The following is a 19,424-nucleotide window of genomic DNA, read 5'->3' as shown; positions in this document are numbered from 1 at the left end:
AAATATGTTATTACAAATAATTGCCGATGGCGGATAAACTTGATATCAAAAGATATCGCGTAAAATGATGATATATTAAATTCGTAGGGCTGGAGAAGCCTGGATGGTTACTATATACAATATTCCAAATAATGCTTTGATCTCTTCTGTTTCAGATACTGTGGCATCATTTTCCCTGGAATATTGTTCTCTCTTCATATCTATGTAAATGTTAATATAATTTACTAGCTAGAGTATCATTTCTTCTGTAAATACGAATAATAAGCTCCAAGCCAGAAGTCACCACAGTTTTAGCTATCTTTTTCACATCAGTTCGCTTTGTCACAGTATTTCAAGTGCATGTTCTTCCTCTAGAACCTGGAGGTTCCTTATATCAGACTGTATAATCTTTCCCTTTCAAGCAATAAAGTCCTATCCCCAAGGGAATGTCATCTTCGGAAAGGCTTACAGGGAGTGAACTATCTTCAACTTGTAACATAATCTTGATCACTTTCTGTACTTTGTATCGAGTTTGAGTCGTGATCACTGTCTTGTATACAGTCCTCTTCTGGTGAAGACATATCTCCGCTAACAACTTCATAGTCCGATGCATCAAAACAAGCCTCAATTTCTTGATCTGTCAGTCTTCTTCATCTGTTCATTTTTGATATTACACTATTCGATAATACACAATAAACAAGAACTACAATTACTGACAGCAGGCAGGCGTGCACAGGGTAATAACATTCCATCCATAGCGACAATTGTACAAATCAACTATCACAGCTCAACTAACTGATGGAGAGAAATGAATCACAATAAGACAAGTGCTAGATGAGTGCACTTGAAAATAGGAGAGTTCTCAAGCTCATGAAAAATAACCCCACCATGTAACAGCTGGGTCTTTCTTCTTCGTGGCAAAAATTTATCCTGAGGAGTCCTCAAGGGGTTACCCCAAATGAACCTGTAAAACAAGCACTGATACGAAAAACACTTACAACAGACTACGAACAGATATAGGCTGGAAACTGCCCTCTGCATCTGAAGTCTCACAATAGCTCACTTGGCATTGATATGTTATGAATTTCATAGGTGGACCTCTCTCTACCCTTTGATATTGATAGTCACTTGGCATTGGTGTGGTCAGAGATGACAGTGGACACTGGTAGAGGGTATCGAGATTCAAATCCCACACAAGTATTTTTTTAATACCATGAATTGCCTGAGATATGGGAAAGTTGCATACTTAATAGTTTCCACAGACTGATTTATTTGGCTCTAATTTGGTATCACGGCATATGGTGTGCGATGAGCTGGAAGAGGCTAGGAAACATGCAACACGATTTCAGTCACCTATCTCGTTTAACACAGTATTGGCTTGAATTGGCAACATCTGTGGTCGATACAGAACTGCTCACGATGTTGAAAGGACCATCTGGCACAATGCAACATCTCCGGCGTAATGTATTGGTATGCCTCGGTGATGAGCTGTCTAAGATGACTAGGACTGGCCGGCTCCAATGCATACACCAATTGTTTTACATCGCCCCACAGGAAAACATCCAAGGGTGTAAGATCGAGTGGTCCAGGGGACAAGTGTGCGCTTCCTATCCATTTATCAGGATATGTAGCATGGAGATGGTTCCAGATGACCACCACATGTGGTGGCTCTACTTGGAGAAACCGCAGATAGCATTCTCTTATCAGATGGCCCTCAACGAAATAAAGACCAATGAGGTCATCACCCAAGATACCAGACCATACGTTCACACCCTATTATAGCTGAAAAGCTGCCTGTTGTACTCAGTGGAGATTATCCACACTCCAGTAGTGCATATTATGGCGATTAATGGTTCCATTGTTGTGGAACAGCACTGTCTGTAAATAGGATGGTCGCTAAAAAGGCAGGATCAGTATCTACAGGCCGTATGGCCCATTTTCAGAACGCCACCTGGGCTTCGAAGTCATGAACTTGAGAGCTCCTGGTGTAAGTGCAGATGGTACAGGTAGCCTGCAGACTTCTTTCCACACTTTGAAATTGCAAGCTGTCCACTTCATGGCCGTATCGATGAGTTTAATCAACAAATTAATCTAAAAAGCCACCTAATTGATACTTTATTTCTTTTGCCTTTGGCAAACTTAAAAATACATTAACAAACACAGTACATGTTTCGACCACTTAGTGGTCATCTTCAGCTGTACATAAAAAATCTTAGATGATAACATTTAAAAGCAAGCACATTGGATCTTAAAACTATATCCCATGGGAATCCAAAAACTATTGATCTAGATGCTTTAAATGAATTGGAAGATGGGGGGGGGGGGGGGTTGGGGGTAAGGAGATTTATGTGAATGATACTTAAATTACAGTATCGTTTACAATTGTGTTTAAAAAACTTAAATGATGAAAAACATATTTAAAATATTTAAAAGCGTCTATGGTAAAATTCTTTTTGATAAAATTAGGTGGCGTGAATAAAAAGTTCGTGTTTGTAATAATCTTCAGGCATTTGTGAGAAAATAATAACTTAATTAAAATTCGCGTCTGTGGTGCTGTTAAGCACTTTGTTTTTAATAAACACACTTTAAAATATTCTAAAGTGTCTATGGTAAGGCACTTATTCAAAAACACTTGTGCTTGAATGAAAGTTTATGTCATATGCACCAGTCTTCAGGTATTTATTGTTTATATTTAATAACTTCCTTGAGTGATATTCTTGTGGTTAAAAGGCCGTGTTGACTGTTTAACTTCCGAGAATTGCTCTTCGGAATATGATAAAAGAAATTGTGTTAGTTGTTTAACTTGTTAAAACCCTGTGGTGGCTTCTGTTATACAAAATGGTGATCTGATTCGGGCAGCTTGCCTCGCGATCTTATCTGGCAAATTAATCCGCGTTGCCTTGGAGAACTGCCTTCGTGCACGACCTAGTGTGATAGCGGTGTGTCATTTTGTATAACAGAAGCCACCACAGGGTTTTAACAAGTTAAACGACTAACACAATTTCTTCTATCATATTCCGAAGAGCAATTCTCGGAAGTTAAACAGTCAACACGGCCTTTTAACCACAAGAATATCACTCAAGGAAGTTATTAAATATAAACAATAAATACCTGAAGACTGGTGCATATGACATAAACTTTCATTCAAGCACAAGTGTTTTTGAATAAGTGCCTTACCATAGACACTTTAGAATATTTTAAAGTGTGTTTATTAAAAAACAAAGTGCTTAACAGCACCACAGACGCGAATTTTAATTAAGTTATTATTTTCTCACAAATGCCTGAAGATTATTACAAACACGAACTTTTTATTCACGCCACCTAATTTTATCAAAAAGAATTTTACCATAGACGCTTTTAAATATTTTAAATATGTTTTTCATCATTTAAGTTTTTTAAACACAATTGTAAACGATACTGTAATTTAAGTATCATTCACATAAATCTCCTTACCCCCAACCCCCCCCCCCCATCTTCCAATTCATTTAACACGTTGAGTGCCGAGCCGATTGTAGCACACTATTGCACTGGTGCCAAGCATGTTTTTGAATTGCATTCCGCTGGTGCCAAAGCAATTGTACGTGTTGTAGTCTGTTTATATAATCTTGGGATGTATTTATATGATGTACTAAGTTAATTTTATCTCACCATACCATGGTCATGTGTGACGCCATATGGTGTCACATCAATTTTTAGGAAAGATAAAATATAGCGTGACGCCATATGGCGTCACAGAATTTTTGGTCATGGAATGTGCAATACGAATTTCAAATACGGGATATTTATTTGCTAATTCAAATTAACGCAATATTTATTAAAACCTAGTAAAATGCAAAACAAGTACTTATATTACATTACATATTGTTGTGAACAGTTTTCTGATAACTCTAAACAATGAAAATATGCTTCTCGGCACGCCCGAGTTCTTGTTACTCGTTGTAATTTTTCAAACCTTATTGGCATCGTTGTTCTAACATCGTCCATTGTACACTTGTTTCATGTGCTATTTTCATATTTACGTTTTGCACATCTGATCGGGAAGTTAAGGAGAACGCGCTAACTATACGCTACCTGGCTGCTAGCGCAGCTTGACGCAGCCCGGTTGGTTCATGTCCGCTGCTACGTTCCTCCCTACCTCTCCGCCATACCCCGATACTCCCGCGGCACTTCTAATTTTATGACTTTATTTGTTCAATTTTGTCGTTTAAACTTGCGCTGGGTACATGCAGTTTTCACCTTAGCATTCTACTGCCTCCCACGAACATTCTTACCAAATTTCAACCGAATCCGAGTGTAACACATGTATGTGTTCCCTCGTACGATTATTACCAATATCTTCCATTTTTTTATATTTTTGCACAACTATATAAAGTGAGTGATAATACGTACGTAAACGAGGAATAAACAATGCCTGGCGCGCTTTCACCTGTGACAATGACCACTGGCCAGTCAGTGGCTTCGGAAGAATACTGTGGCGCCACATGGTAGCATAGAGTAAAAATACATAGGTGGAATAGAACCTGAAGTTCGCCCTTTCACGTAGCACCAATTTTACGCGCATAGATGTCACAGGTGATTATCTATGGTGGATCGCCTGAAACTCAACTGTGCCGCCATATGGCGTCACGCCAACTCTGTTTTCAAGAACGGTGTGCCGCCATATGGCGTCACGCCATCTCAAATTTGAAGACCACCGTGACGCCATATGGCGGCACGTGGCACCCAACGTGTTAAAGCATCTAGAACAATAGTTTATGGATTCCCATGGGATATAGTTTTAAGATCCAATGTGCTTGCTTTTAAATGTTATCATCTAAGATTTTATATATACAGCTGAAGATGACCACTAAGTGGTCGAAACATGTACTGTGTTTGTTAATGTATTTTTAAGTTTGCCAAAGGCAAAAGAAATAAAGTATCGATTAGGTGGCTTTTTAGATTAATTTGTTGACACTTTGAAATGTCATGCCCGTCATTACAGTCTATCCGGATAGAGCTGATACAGATGTTGTGCCTGAAATGCATTCTGTCTAGCTTCTCCACAGATGTGTACCATATCCAGATCCTCTTCGCTGGAATACATCAGCGTAGCGTTGCGAGTTGCCTGAAAGACGAGTTTGTGGAGCTACATACCAACTTCGCATATAGTTATCCTTCCAATGGGGAGCACTTCGCCCTAACTATGTCCTACAAAGCTTGGAACATGTACAACCTAGTTAAGTGGTTGCCTGCACTGTAGTCACAGATCATCACTTCCTCACTCATCCAACCAAGTTCCCTACCCTACGCCATGATACCAATGGCTCTTTACAGGGTCAAATAAACAAATCAGTCTGTGGAGACTATTAAGTATGCAACCTTGCCAAATCCCAGGCAGCTACCAGTAAAAAAAAATGATGGGATTCGAACCTCCATATCCACAAGAACTGTCCACTATCATACATCCAAACATGCCTCTGCCAAGTGAGCTATTCTGAGGCCTGATGTGCACTGAGCAGTTCCCAGCTTATACAATACCTGTTCCTGGTCCATGTGTGCACCTCCTGTTGTAAGGCACTGTGCTTGTTTCACAGGTTCACACGGGGTACCCATAGTTAAAAATAGTGCACTCAAGTTCCCTGCTGTCTTCTCGCCTGTAACCACACATCTCGTTTTATTACACTAATTTGGGGAGAGGGACTGACGTAGTTCAGAATTGTAGTAAACATGGCACGTTTCATAAAACTACATTGGTATAAATATTAGGTTCTTCAGTCCATCGAAAACTGATATGGGATAAAATAAATATAGGAAATACCTGGAAAAAGTAAACATTAAAAACAGATTACATCTAAAAGAGAAACCATTAATTAAAAACAGAATGACATGTTTAGTTATTCAAAGAACATAAACAGATTTTTTTCAATCACACTTTTAATTCTTCTTCTTCTCCTCCTCCAAAGAACATATGCAGATTCTATCAATCACACTTTTAATAATAATAATAATAATAATAATAATAATAATAATAATAATAATAATAATAATAATAATAATAATAATAATAATAATAATAATAATAATAATAATAATAATTATTATTATTATTATTATTATTATTATTAAATGTTCGGATATTATGAATTGGTGAATATTGTTAGGAAGTTTTTTTCTACATACAGATTCTTCTTTCACCTGTATAAATACTGTGAGTACTCTCCCTCCTATCCTTCCCAACCTGTCTTCACAATAAACACTCCAGTTCTGTGAGAACATTTCTGCAACCATAATATCACTTCTCAGCCATGATTAAATTCCTATTACAATATCTGGTAAATATATATCTATTAATTTACTTAATTGTATTTCTTTCTTTACAATGCTTCTACAGTTTAACACTATCAATTTTATGTCATCATTACTCGAGTCCTTGCTTCCTAACCACTGCTCCCTAGTCCGCCCCGTTTCCCTGAATGTACCTCTCAGTAACTCTTTTGAACAAACCCCCAAACATATACGTACCACTGCGGTTCAAATGAAGGCCATCGGAGCATAGATCCCTCTCCCCTACCCACCCATTTGGATCTACATATCTCGCTCCCAATTTCACACATACACATCCCACAGTCTCATTTAAAACCACCAATCACCCTCCAGTCAGAATTAATCCTACAGAGTATCCCACCGATAATAATCTCTACTTCCTTAAACTTCTTCCGCGCTGCTGTAACCAGATCAGACATATCACCAACTATCTTAGCATCTATTCCTTCTTACCTTACATTGATTGTACTAACATGGAAAATGATCAACTTCTCCACACTCTCCTCCTGCCCTTAGCTCAACATATGCCTTACTTTAATTCCCAGATAATACACTACCCTGGTTCTCTTTCCTCCACAAACTTTCCCCACATACCTAACAAGTGAGGCATCCATGACCAGAGCCTCAACCGCACTCCTCATTAGATCCCCTCCTCTTCTGCTCTCCCTAACTTCCCTGATGCTCACAGAACCTACTACCTCCTCCCTTCTGTCCCTCTCACTACTCTGTTCCACCCACTGGCGGCTCATGAGAAAATTTTTAGGGGGTTCACAACAACATTTTTGTTTATGTCTCAAATCAGCAAAAAAGTAACATAGGTACATAAATCATTTCACTAAAAGTTCCTGGTATGGTTCCTTTTTCACAAATAATATGGTAGAACCCCTGTAACAGAGGATAAATTTTATACTAGACTAATCTGTTAGTGTAGAGCAAAAGTAAAATTCATAATAACTTTACTACACTGCGAATATTGAAGGATGTGAGCACTATTCTTGGTTTTTAAATAGCACAAAGTTCACCTGGGTGTTAGTGTAGGACCAAACCAAACCCCATGGCCTAGCAAGCGACTGCTGGTCAGCCTGGTGGCCTGCAGATTATGAGGTGTTGTGTGGTCAGCATGATGAATCACCTTGGCCGTTATTCTTGGCTTTCTAGACCAGGGCCGCCATTTCACCATCAGATAGCTCCTCCATTGTAATCACGTAGGCTGAGTGGACCTCGAACCAGCCCTCAAATGCAGGTAAAAATCCCTGACCTGGCCGGGAATCGAACCCGGGGCATGCGGATAAGAGGCAAGCGTGCTACTCTTACATCGTGGGGCCAGCTATGTTAGCGCAGAATAAAAGTAAAATTCATAATAACTTTACTACACTGCGAACATTGAAGGATACGAGCACAATTCTTCGTTTTTAAATAGCATGAAGTTCACCTGGGTATGACGAGAGGCATAGAAATAACGTGTACCGCATTTACCAGTCGATTTAAAAAAAATAATTGTTTCTGAATTGACCCCAATAGTTTCCACATTATATCTGTTAATCAGGGTTCTGCTGTGTCACATGTTGATTATTCTCATCTTGGAAATTATAGACAACACTAGCATAGAGAATTCAATATTCACGTTTTTGTATGCATGAGAATTTTCATGTTTATTTATTTTTGCACTGAAATGAACAAGGTCTTTGCACCCAGCTGAATTCCATACACTTCTTTCTTTGTCGAGCAATAAACAGGGCAAACAAAAAAGCACATTTCTAGATCTACATCCACAGAACCACATGCGTGTTTCGTACACTTCTCTCTTAAATTTACGCCTATACTCGAGTTTGTCAGTTTTTGTAACTTTTTCGATACTCAAATCTGGTCTGTCTGGTCCAAGCATTTTAATTTCTAACTTATCCCGACAGATTAACATTTCACTGGTTAAAATTACCTGAACTGAATTAATTTCCTCTTACACAAAGAATACCATGGTTACAAACCATACAAACAGAGAAGCAAAACAACACTCAAATTAATTTCACTTGAAAAGACTTCCCAATCACAAAGTAAAGCAAACTTCTTCCCACGATTACGGATATCTGTTCACAAAGAGCCAGAAAATGCCTATTCAGAATTACTAGTGAAATTTGCCGGTAATGTAAATGCAATAGTAGCTCCTGGGAGGCTGTGGCTAACCGTAATAGGGAAGGTGGTGGGCCCTTGTGGTCAACTGTAATACTGCCACTGGTTTGAGGGTGGCTCTAGACGGCAAGGTACGTACCTTACCGTGCTCCTAACTAATGGGAATATCAGTGCATAAACCATGATGTCATCTTCTTTGTGCATGCGTATAGTCTTCAGCACAATAGCGCATTATCCAGTGTTCTCGCTGCACTATCAGTCAAAACGAACAATTGTCGGTGTAACGGAGCTTCGATATAAGTCGAATGCTTTCGATCGATTGTCGAAATCAGGTCGGAAGAAAGGAAAGTTTTAAATTGTCCATGAATGCGCAAAGATTTATTAAAACTGGGGGTTCATGTGCTCATTTGCTCCTGAGAGCCCAACGCCACTGGTTCCACCTCTTCCTATCCCCTACTCTACATTTCCCTTTCCACTTGCCTCACACCTTCTCTGTAACACTTCCCCGATCCCGATCTTCCCTTTGCCGGACTACCTGCAGTGACGTACAGATACCTCACCGATACATCTCCTGGGACCAATCCCTAAGAAAAACCCTTAGGCCTTATTTTCCTTCCCCTAAAAACATTAGCCCACCTGTCTTTCATGACTTTTCCCTTTCCTTCCGCTACCTGTTGCAGACCTACCGTATCCTGTACACTGACTGACAGAAACCTATCGTCATTCATGTCCTCTGTTACAAGCCTAATTATCTCCCTCAAACTGGGTATCTCTTCCCTTATCTTTCTTAATTCACACTCACACCCACAGTCCTTACACCTGCCTCCCTCAGCCATTCTTTTCTCTCTTCAATGTGGAATAATATGAAAATATCAAGAGAAATAAAATGGTGTATCCTATGATACACTTCTCTAACTAGAATTTTCGATACCTGGCAGAGACTTTCATTTCTCAACGGAATCTTAGATATTTTGTGTGTTATACATTTTCTGTAACTCAAGGTTTGATTAATCAAATTTTTCAATACCTTGAAGGAAATTTCAAGCCCAGACGTAAAATATGTTTTTGTAACTCAAAATTATGCACATTGCTTCCATGAAAAATTAGTTCCTGTAGAAGAAATGTGAACTTAAGTCGTCTCCTTATATAAGTACAGCACAAGTTAGTAATCTCCGAATTTTAGTCAGAGTATTGTTTCACTAGCTGTACACCACAGCAGTTTAAAATCCTACTTTAAGCTACATCGCAACGCTCAGCAAGCTGCTGACTGTACGGGGTGGTATATAAGTTGGGAGTTCCTGGCCTGCTTGCTTGGTCAAGCCCTGGCCAGATTTCACAGCTTTAGTCAAGGACTGTCATCATTTGATGAGGATGTGGTTGGTGCTGTCAATACACTAGAGAAATTTGGAAAGAGCGCAGTGTTACAAAGAAAAACAGCAAAAGAAAATTATGGATCTCTCTCAAATACAAATTTGTAAGCATCCAAAATGAGAATGTCCCCTATTAAGGTAGAATAAAGCCAGTTTTAAAACACCAATTTGTAGATGTAGAGAAAATATAATGGAACTGGTGGAGCCAACATAGTATGCACGTTACTCTATACCTCAAATAATTGATAACTCAAAGGGTTTTCAGTTTCCACAAGCACTTTGGAGATACCAAAGTTTGACAGTATATCGGAGAATGGAAATAATGTATACTACACAAAGATTTCATGACAATAATGCAAGCAAGAAACTAAGTGATCACATGCCTACACTACAATTATTCTACTTAGACATATTTTTATTAGAAAATATAAGGAATAACCAGCTAACTATAGAAATATGCAGTTATACTAAATATGTATATGTATAGACAGATTACTACTACTACTACTACTACTACTACTACTACTACTACTTGCAGGCAGAAAATGCAAGCAATATACAGTAGAAGTCTGCTATAGTGAGTACGGCATATAGCGAGAACTCCGTTTCAATGGCAGCTTTTTTCCTGTTCCTTGAAAATTCCTATATTAAACTGTGTATTACCCTTTGGTTACAGCAAGAACCCTATCACTTATGCATCCGTTATTACGAGAGATTTAGCATGTGTTATTTTTTCCGTTATTGATATGTATGCACTCCAGCAATTATATTGAATGTGAACGATCATCTTCGGTATAGTTTTCACGCTACATGCACTAGTGAGCTCATCAATATTCAAACCTGAAGGGGATTATGATTAATGTAAGAAATTTATTTCTTTTCCACCTATTCAACACAACTCAATATTTTAAAGTTAGAGTTAAATCCTCATTAAAATAAGAATTAGTACATGTTTCACCCTTTCCTATGCGGCATCATTAGCCATATCATAACCTCAAACCATATCAGGTACCTGGTTAAAACTGATCTAAAATCTACTACAAAATTGAACACATTAAAAAACTTCACTTAAAAGAGCTGTCATTATATGAGCGACTTGATTTAGGTACACGTGAAAATGACAATGTTGATGGCCTTGAGCCATGGTCAATGTTGAATATGAATGAAAGTTTAAAATTATTGTTACAAAATGATGAAATTAAGTATAGAACAATACAAATGATTATATACAAACTAATAATATTTATTTATTGCACACTGAACATAGCAGGCTTTCGCCCAAATACATGTTCACAATACCCATAAAGCCAAATGCACTATTCCTCCTACCACCTCCTACTAAATGTGATACTAATTTACATCTAACCCAAGACATATAAAACTAATAAAACAGAGAAATGTTTAGCTCCTATTCAGAGTCCTTGGCAGAACGGCAACACTGAATAAAGAAAATAAATCCCTTTCGGCGATATAAAACAGTAAAATAAATAAAAAAAACACATCGGCACTCTGTGGGGGTACATGACCTGCCCCCATCCTTTGTGTCAGCAACACTCAATATTCACTTCCTCCTCACACGCACACATCTTAGCAAGCAGCCACTGTCTTTGAACCATGTTCCATAGGATTGAACTTGTCTGCTTGCTCTTAATCATAACATCCTCTATCGATCCATTTTGCTGCACACACATAATGTTTCTTCAGCCTGCTGAGTTATGCATTAACTACTTTGAACTCGAAATATCCTAAACCCCTGACTCGCTATTGATGAGCAGCATTTAAATCACACTCGCCAAGCCTTCTTTCTTACAAATTTTTTTGGATACTTGACCATTTCCTTCTTTTATTTTGACCACACATAATATTTTAACAGCACATAAGTATTTAAATTACCGACCCTGGTCCAGTCATTCGCCACCCATTTTATAATTTTCCGTTCATCCCCCTGCTTGAGTAGGGCTTGTTCCTTTGGATTCAATAAGTTACTTCTTACTTTTTTCCAACACACCACATTCGTTCACCAAGTGAAGGTCATTGGACACTTTCTCGCACAACAAACACCGTGACTTCCCTGTCCTTCTAGTCATCCCATAAACCACCATAACAAACCTCTTCTCTCTGCTCTGTTTACACTGATAAGGCTTATTCTTGCACCTTCGGTGACTTCATTGTACAGGCTAAGAGAACACTTCTCCCTACATTCCTCTATCAGGCACTGCCTTTGGATGTCTTTAACTCTCATTACTATCTCTCTGTCTGCTGTTCTCCTTCCCACACCAAACCATCTTCCAAATATACCCCATACTGATCCTATCCAAATACGCTTTAATTTTTGTAAGCCAACACCCCGTATACATATGCTTCAACTGTTGGAGATACGCTGCTTGCAAAACCACACCCCCTTCTCCTATTTTAAGTCTCATCTAGTATTTTAGTACTCTTTTAAGACAGTCTGCTTTGATACATTCCCCACACATTAGCAATGCACCAGCATTTGCTGTGCACTGTGGTCATTGCATTATTGTTTTGCTAAATCTTTATATAATCTGCTTCCACATGTCTTTTTTGTCCTCTAAACCCCATAATCCCCCCCCCGCACAGTACTCTGCCCAGCACCAACGTTTTTAAAACCAAACTCTGCACACTGTAATAATTTAAACCAGGGAATTTGATTCTAGGATTTTGACAACCGAAAGAGCTGTGTACCCCTTCCACTTCACCCTCTTAATTTGGTCTTCCCAGCCTACTCTCCTGTTTATACTTACTCCCAAATATTCCAGTTTGCTTACCTCTTCAATCTTCACTCCCTGTACCACCCCTTCCACTTCACCCTCTTAATTTGGTCTTCCCAGCCTACTCTCCTGTTTATACTTACTCCCAAATATTCCAGTTTGCTTACCTCTTCAATCTTCACTCCCTGTACCACCTATATCCTTTCATTCTTCCTTCTCCTAGTCTTACTTACTACCTTCACCTTTGACTTACTTCCATTAATTTTCAGGGACCATTTCCTTGCAAACTCCTCAACCACGTTGAGACTTTTCTGTAAGCCTCCCCCTGTCAGAGCTAGCAGGATCACATCATCGGCAAATATTAAGCTTGGTATCTCCAACCCATTTACCACTGGCACTGCCCAGTTATTTCCACCGTGATCCTGGAGGATGTCGTTAATGAACAGAAGAAATAATATGGGTGATATCTTACATCCCTGCTATTTGGCTGCTCATCAGATTTTCCTCCAATCTAACATGACAATATACCTTCCCATATAACGCTTGAATCACTTTGATCATTTTCCTAGATACTCCCACCTTCCCTAATTTTTCTATTAATGCATCTCTACTAACCGTGTCAAATGCTTTCTCAAAATCTATTGCAACTAAGTACACTTTACTCCATTTCCTATCCAGATATTTTTCTATGATAATCTTGACGGTCATTATACTATCTATTGTTCTACATCCTCTTCTAAACCCCCCTTGATAAATTGACAATATCGACTGTCTCTCGGCCCAGACACTTAACCTGTTCGCTAATACCCCTGTGTATATCTTGCTCAGCGAGTTCAGCAATGTTATTCCTCTATAGTTCTTTGGTAGATTTCTGCAACCTTTCTTTTTATCAACAGGGCATATTACTCCAACTTCCAACTGTTTTGGGTAATTCCCCCCTTCGAAAATCCTGTTCAAAAGTTTAACTATACCCTCTACTATCTGCTCATGTTTGCCTATTTCCTTCCCAAAAATGTTACTAATACCATTACATCCTCCCGCTGATTTGCTCTTAAGATTACTCAGCACCCTTATCACTTCATCCCTTGAAATCTCTTTATCAAGTTGCTGAATTTGAACCACTAAATTTCTCCCTCCTGCCATTTCCCTTTCTACCTTGTTCCATTTGTCTTCACCCCATAACAGCTCCCGGAAAGAGTCAAACCAATGGTTGTCCGCTATAATCGGTTTGCCAACCCTCTTCCCTCCCTTATTAATTTTATTTAGTCTGTCCCATACCCTATCCAATTATTTCATCTTGCACTCCTTATTTATTAACTCTACTCGCTCTTTCATCCAGATTCTCTTCCTCTCTGTGATTTTTAATTTGTATTATTTTCTTAGGTTACAGAACTCCATTCTTTCTTTGCACCCTCCCTTCTTCCTAACTCTTTTAGCGGCACCATCATGAATTTTCTTTTTGCTTTACATTCATTGTTGTACCAGCCCTCTTCGTTCTTCTTCCACCTCCTAAGGACTCTATTTGCCTGTGCTACCCTTTTTATTGGGTATTCAATTAGCTCTAACGCTCTTACCTTCTCTTCAGGCCTCTTCCCATCCACACCTAATTACATCCAGCACCTTCTCTCAAAGGGCATTTTGCTCCTGTTCTGTCTTTTCAGCTCACCTGTATTTGTATAGCTAATGCCCTTCCCTATGCATCCCTTTACCCCCCCCCCTCTATTTTTCCCTCGCTTCTTTCTATCATCATCCATTCTGGTGCATGATGGGACTTAGCCCAATCTCCAACCTGCATCTTTTTTTGGTATACTCTAGCATGTCTTCTGAACACAATACTACATCAATCACACTCCCCCCTGTCCTGTAATGAATGTCAGCTTACCCCCCATATCTCCTTCCCACCATCCATTCAAAATATAAAATTTGCCTGTGGCACATAGCTCCAACAGTTTTGATCCATTCTCATTCCTTTCTTTATCCGCACTTTACCTTCTTACCCTCATCATCATCATCATCATCATCATCATCATCATCTCGTCTTCTTTACTGTAAACAGGCCACAGTTCTCCTATTCTGGTATTCCAGTCCCCAAATAACAACATTCTGTCTTCACCAAGGTTTTTATTAATGTTGTATTTCTGGTCCAAGTAATGGTACAAATTCTCAAACTTGGTCATGAGTCTGCCTTTTTCAATTTTTTTTATAATTTGGAGATCTTGTTCGATTGTGGTGAAACTATGTCCTGTATCCTTCATATGATTATTCAATGCTGAGTGTTTATTATGTTTATGGGCACTGAAATGTTCAGCATATCTGGTTGTGAAACTTCTTCCAGTTTGTTGCTGCCAAACGAATGGCATAGGTAAACAAAAGAACCTTTGGATGAACATACTTTCTACAGACTACCAACCTAACGATTCATCCAATGATGAGAGAGATCCAATTGTTGCTTTGTACAGTTTGTAAATTGTTAGATCATTTTGAATGTATTCATGTAACAAATTTTGTTTTAATTGAAGTTGCACATTTTTATAAATTTTGTACATATCACCTAAAGTAAGGCCCCTTTTTTATTTGTACAAAATAGGAAGATTCTTAGTAGAAGGTCATATTTGTATATATTGGTTCCAAAATGTTTAACTCAGACAAGACCTGTATGATCTTGTGTCTGGTTAAAAATGGGAAAGGCCATTCCCATGTAAATTTATACCAAAAGATTCATTATTCTTCTGGCGCTTGAAATATGTAAGTTAAGTTAGGTTAGATAATGATGTTTGAATTAAGAAACCAAAACATTTGCCACAGAGGCCAGGCCATTGGAGTGATACTACTCTAATTTTTCAGAATGAAATTGAACATATGCATTCATGTTGTGTTGAAATTAGGAAAATAACGAGTAAGCTGTAGTATGGAAATCTGAAAAAACGCAAATTTTGAACGAATGGATTGACGTTTCATACTGATTTCAATGTGAGAGCCCCACAACCCCGCGCTTTTGCAAAAATTCGAATATAACAACAATCCGCTATAGCAAGTAAATTTTTAACCGTTATGAATTCTTGCTATAACAGACTTCTACTGAACTATGTAATTAAAATAGCTAGGCTACAATTCCAAACTACAATTAAACCTATCTTTTTTGGGGCCGATGACCTTAGATGTTAGGCCCCTATAAACAACAAGCATCACCATCATCAAACCTATCTTTATTACCAAAGGTTAACTGAAACAAGACAATTCTAGTAAGAGCTAAATTCCTAGAGAAATTTTTTCCCTGCAACACAAATATTATGCAACAATAACACAAGCAGGGTAATCTTTAATAAAGTAACTACACTACAGTAATTCTACACTGCATTTAGATGTATCCTAATTACAAAAATGTAGTTAAAACTAAATCCTTATGAGAATGTTCTCTACAATCTAACAGGAAAAAACTGCCCGTCAATGCTAAAAGACTGAGGGTGCAAAGCACAACAGAACTACAAATAAGTTATTGGAATATAGGAATTAGCTGATTATTACTTTAGTTTTCTCAACTACACTATACACTTTTTCCTCAACAGTAGCCTACAAGGCAATATAGGAATATGAACACTGGCAATAATCAATAACAATACGACTGTTAACTATTACCCCAGTGAAATACTATATATTCTGTTGAATTTTCATTAAACAAAATTTACAAAGGTATTTCATTATTCATGAAACCAGTGAATAGCTATAACAAATACCATGTCTATTGCCTGTACGAAGGTAAAAGCTGTAGAAGTTACAACTCCTCGTAACATCCTGTCTTTGTGATTATAGAAAGAAACGTTGTTTATTCATGTGCTTTTTAAAATTTTCCTTTATAGGCATGGTACAGTATTGTGTGTGTTTTAATTAGTGTTTTCATTAATAAATAAGATTTTTAGCTGTATGTCCCACTAACTAAATTTTCGGTTTTCAGAGACGCCAAGATGCCGGAATTTAGTCCTGCAGGAGTTCTTTTACGTGCCAGTAAATATACCGACACGACGCTGACATATTTGAGCACCTTCAACCACCGGACTGAGCCAGGATCGAACTTGCCAAGTTGGGATCAGAAGTCCAGCGCCCCAACTGTCTGAGCCACTCGGACTGGCAATTAGCGTTTTCAACAGATTGAAAAGCTTAAGTTACAAGCACTAACAACAGTTGAATAAATTCTGAACACAAAAACAAAGACTGACTAACAACTTAATTAATAATGCTACATTACTAAATATTACCAAAGAAAGAAAAGCAATTTCACTAGCAAGGTAAAAACAGAGTGACACAGCAATACACTGAGAGCTCTTCCCCTTGTGGGTCGTATGGTATCGAAGGGAGCCTACAAGGAAAATGGCTGTTCTGCAGTTGCTGCTTCTCTTACCCTTTCAAAATATACTTAAACACATGAGTTTTAATTGAGAATTGAAACTTACCAGCTTTCTGAAGTGAAAAGTTGAGCTAAATGAAATGAGACAATAACATATACCATTTATGCAGAAATAACATTAAACATATGAAGTATTTGTAATGCTATACAAAAGGTAGGTGTTTTGAACTCATTTCCAGCATTTTTTTTTGTTTACGTTGTGTACCAGATTCTTCTTCTTCTTCTTTTTTTTTTTTTTGCTAGTTGCTTTACGTCGCACCGACACAGATAGGTCTTATGGCGACGATGGGACAAGGAAGGGCTAGGAGTGGGAAGGAAGCGGCCGTGGCCTTGATTATGGTACAGCCCCAGCATTTGCCTGGTATGAAAATGGGAAACCACGGAAAACCATTTTCAGGGCTGCCGACAGTGGGGTTCGAACCTAGTATCTCCCGAATACTGGATACTGGCCGCACTTAAGCGACTGCAGCTATCGAGCTCGGTACTAGATCATTTGAGATAGAGTGTAGGTCTAGTTCTCTTCAGGAAACCTAATCCACTGTGATTAGCAAATCCTGTTAGCCATTTCCAGCTAGCTTTAAAGCTAGATACCTAGCTCCCTGGCTATAGCTAAAGCTTCTAGTTGGCACTTTCTATTTGCAACTGCGTATTCATATTATTCCTTATCATTTACATAATCAAAATGGTCTTTCTTTGAGGTCTGGATGTTTTGTGTTTTGGCTGTAAAATGCCAGTTTTTTGTCAGTCTCTGACATCATACTATCTTTCTGCTGTGTGATTTCCAACGTTCTCTCCATCTTCAATAATGCTAAGTTTTTCTTTAGCCAAGAATGAGCGGTAACAAGAACTTGTAGCCATACTTAACACGTGGTTCACTATTCACTTCTGATGTGATAGACGCCACACAGACCGATGCCAGACATTGCTAAAGCATAACGAGGTCCAACCTTATTTCAAATAATCCATACACACCAGTTCCTCTTTGCTAAATTCTGGAAAAACATATGCACAGAATATTCGCACATATACAGTATGTTGCAGTTAAGAGAGATTTATAATGAAAACTTACTTCCTTCAAATGAGCTGTTACGGGCGAAATTCCATCCTCCGTTTCCACACGTTTTCCTGCACCACCTTCGGCAACAGATATAACGTGAACTGCCACTTTATGCCGTCGAGAAGAACTTGGATGAATGAATTCCTAGAAGAAAAAATTGAATACGTAGTTGAGTGATGCAGAGACAGTACGAGATGTAATTATTTGTTAATTCTAAATAGACAGACCAAAGGGATCTAAAATGTTGAAGTAATCAGTTGAAATACTGGGAAACAAATTATACACTGAAACAAAATATTTAACAACTCTAACATAATACTACACCAAAAGTATCAGATCATCTTTCTGTAATAGTAAACTGAAGCCTAGATGTGATTATGACCACACTTCCTGGCAAACTACTGTGTATTATTCATTAATAACGCACATGCATACCTGCAAAATGGGTTGGTTGGGGAAGCCGAGTGACTCTGAATGTAAACTAGTTATTGGTTGCCATATCAGTAAAAACTGTTAATAATAATAATAATAATAATAATAATAATAATAATAATAATGTTATTTGATTTACGTCCCACTAACTACTTTTAAACTAGTTATTGTTTGCCATATCAGTAAAAACTGTTAATAATAATAATAATGTTATTTGATTTACGTCCCACTAACTACTTTTACGGTCTTCAGAGATGCCGAGGTGCCGGAATTTAGTCCCGCAGGAGTTCTTTTACGTGCCAGTAAATCTACCGACACGGGGCTGTCGTATTTGAGCACCTTCAAATACCACCGGACTGAGTCAGGATCGAACCTGCCAAGTTGGGGCTAGAAGGCCAGCGCCTTAACCGTCTAAGCCACTCAGCCCGGCAGTAAAAACTGTTAAGGATACTTCAAACCTCTTGACGTTCCCTATTTCAAAAGCTGGGGACATAATTAATAGACCTGAAAACTGCAGGGATAACAAAAGCATGCCTGTGTACACGATGTTTAATGATGGACAAGTATTGTTGAGCATTGGGGGGGAAGTGGTCTCTGAAAATTGTCAACCCTTACCAGAAAAATCACAATCACCCACGAGTTCCACAGTGCTACTGACTGTTTAGGCAGCATGATGACTGCGCTTCCAAGAGTTAGGAGAAATGAGCCTCTGGGGTTGTGAGAGAATAATTTACAAAAATTATTAGATACAGCTATTTAAAAAAATAGTAATTTTTTAAATGCCATAAAGCAATGAAAAAAAATGAAATTAGAGAACTTAACAACATTCTAAATGAAGTGACAAAATTGAAATAATTCAAATCACAAGTAATATATGACCGCACACACAGAACTCTCCTTATTATTGTAAAGATGGTATTAGATACAAGACATCAATTGTTGAGCAGTGAGCAATTGGAACACTGTGATTTGGAGAGATGAATCACATTATACCATTTAAATTGAAATGGCGTATGGCTTTT

General features: G+C 38.2%; 1 protein-coding gene across 1 annotated transcript in view; it reads right to left on the bottom strand.

The window, feature by feature from the left end:
* The window catches only part of Ide (Insulin degrading metalloproteinase), a 644,148-nt gene that overhangs the window by 44,463 nt on the left and 580,261 nt on the right, over positions 1-19,424 (bottom strand). The window contains exon 21 of the mRNA XM_067140877.2: positions 17,983-18,114. Within this exon, the coding sequence (XP_066996978.2) occupies positions 17,983-18,114 (132 nt within the window). The remainder of the gene's footprint in view (positions 1-17,982; positions 18,115-19,424) is intronic.

The sequence above is a fragment of the Anabrus simplex genome, chromosome 2 (assembly GCF_040414725.1).
Source record: "Anabrus simplex isolate iqAnaSimp1 chromosome 2, ASM4041472v1, whole genome shotgun sequence".
NCBI classification, from domain to species: domain Eukaryota; kingdom Metazoa; phylum Arthropoda; class Insecta; order Orthoptera; family Tettigoniidae; genus Anabrus; species Anabrus simplex.
The sequence above is the reverse complement of the archived record's forward strand: the minus strand, read 5'-3'. Positions and strand labels throughout refer to the sequence as shown.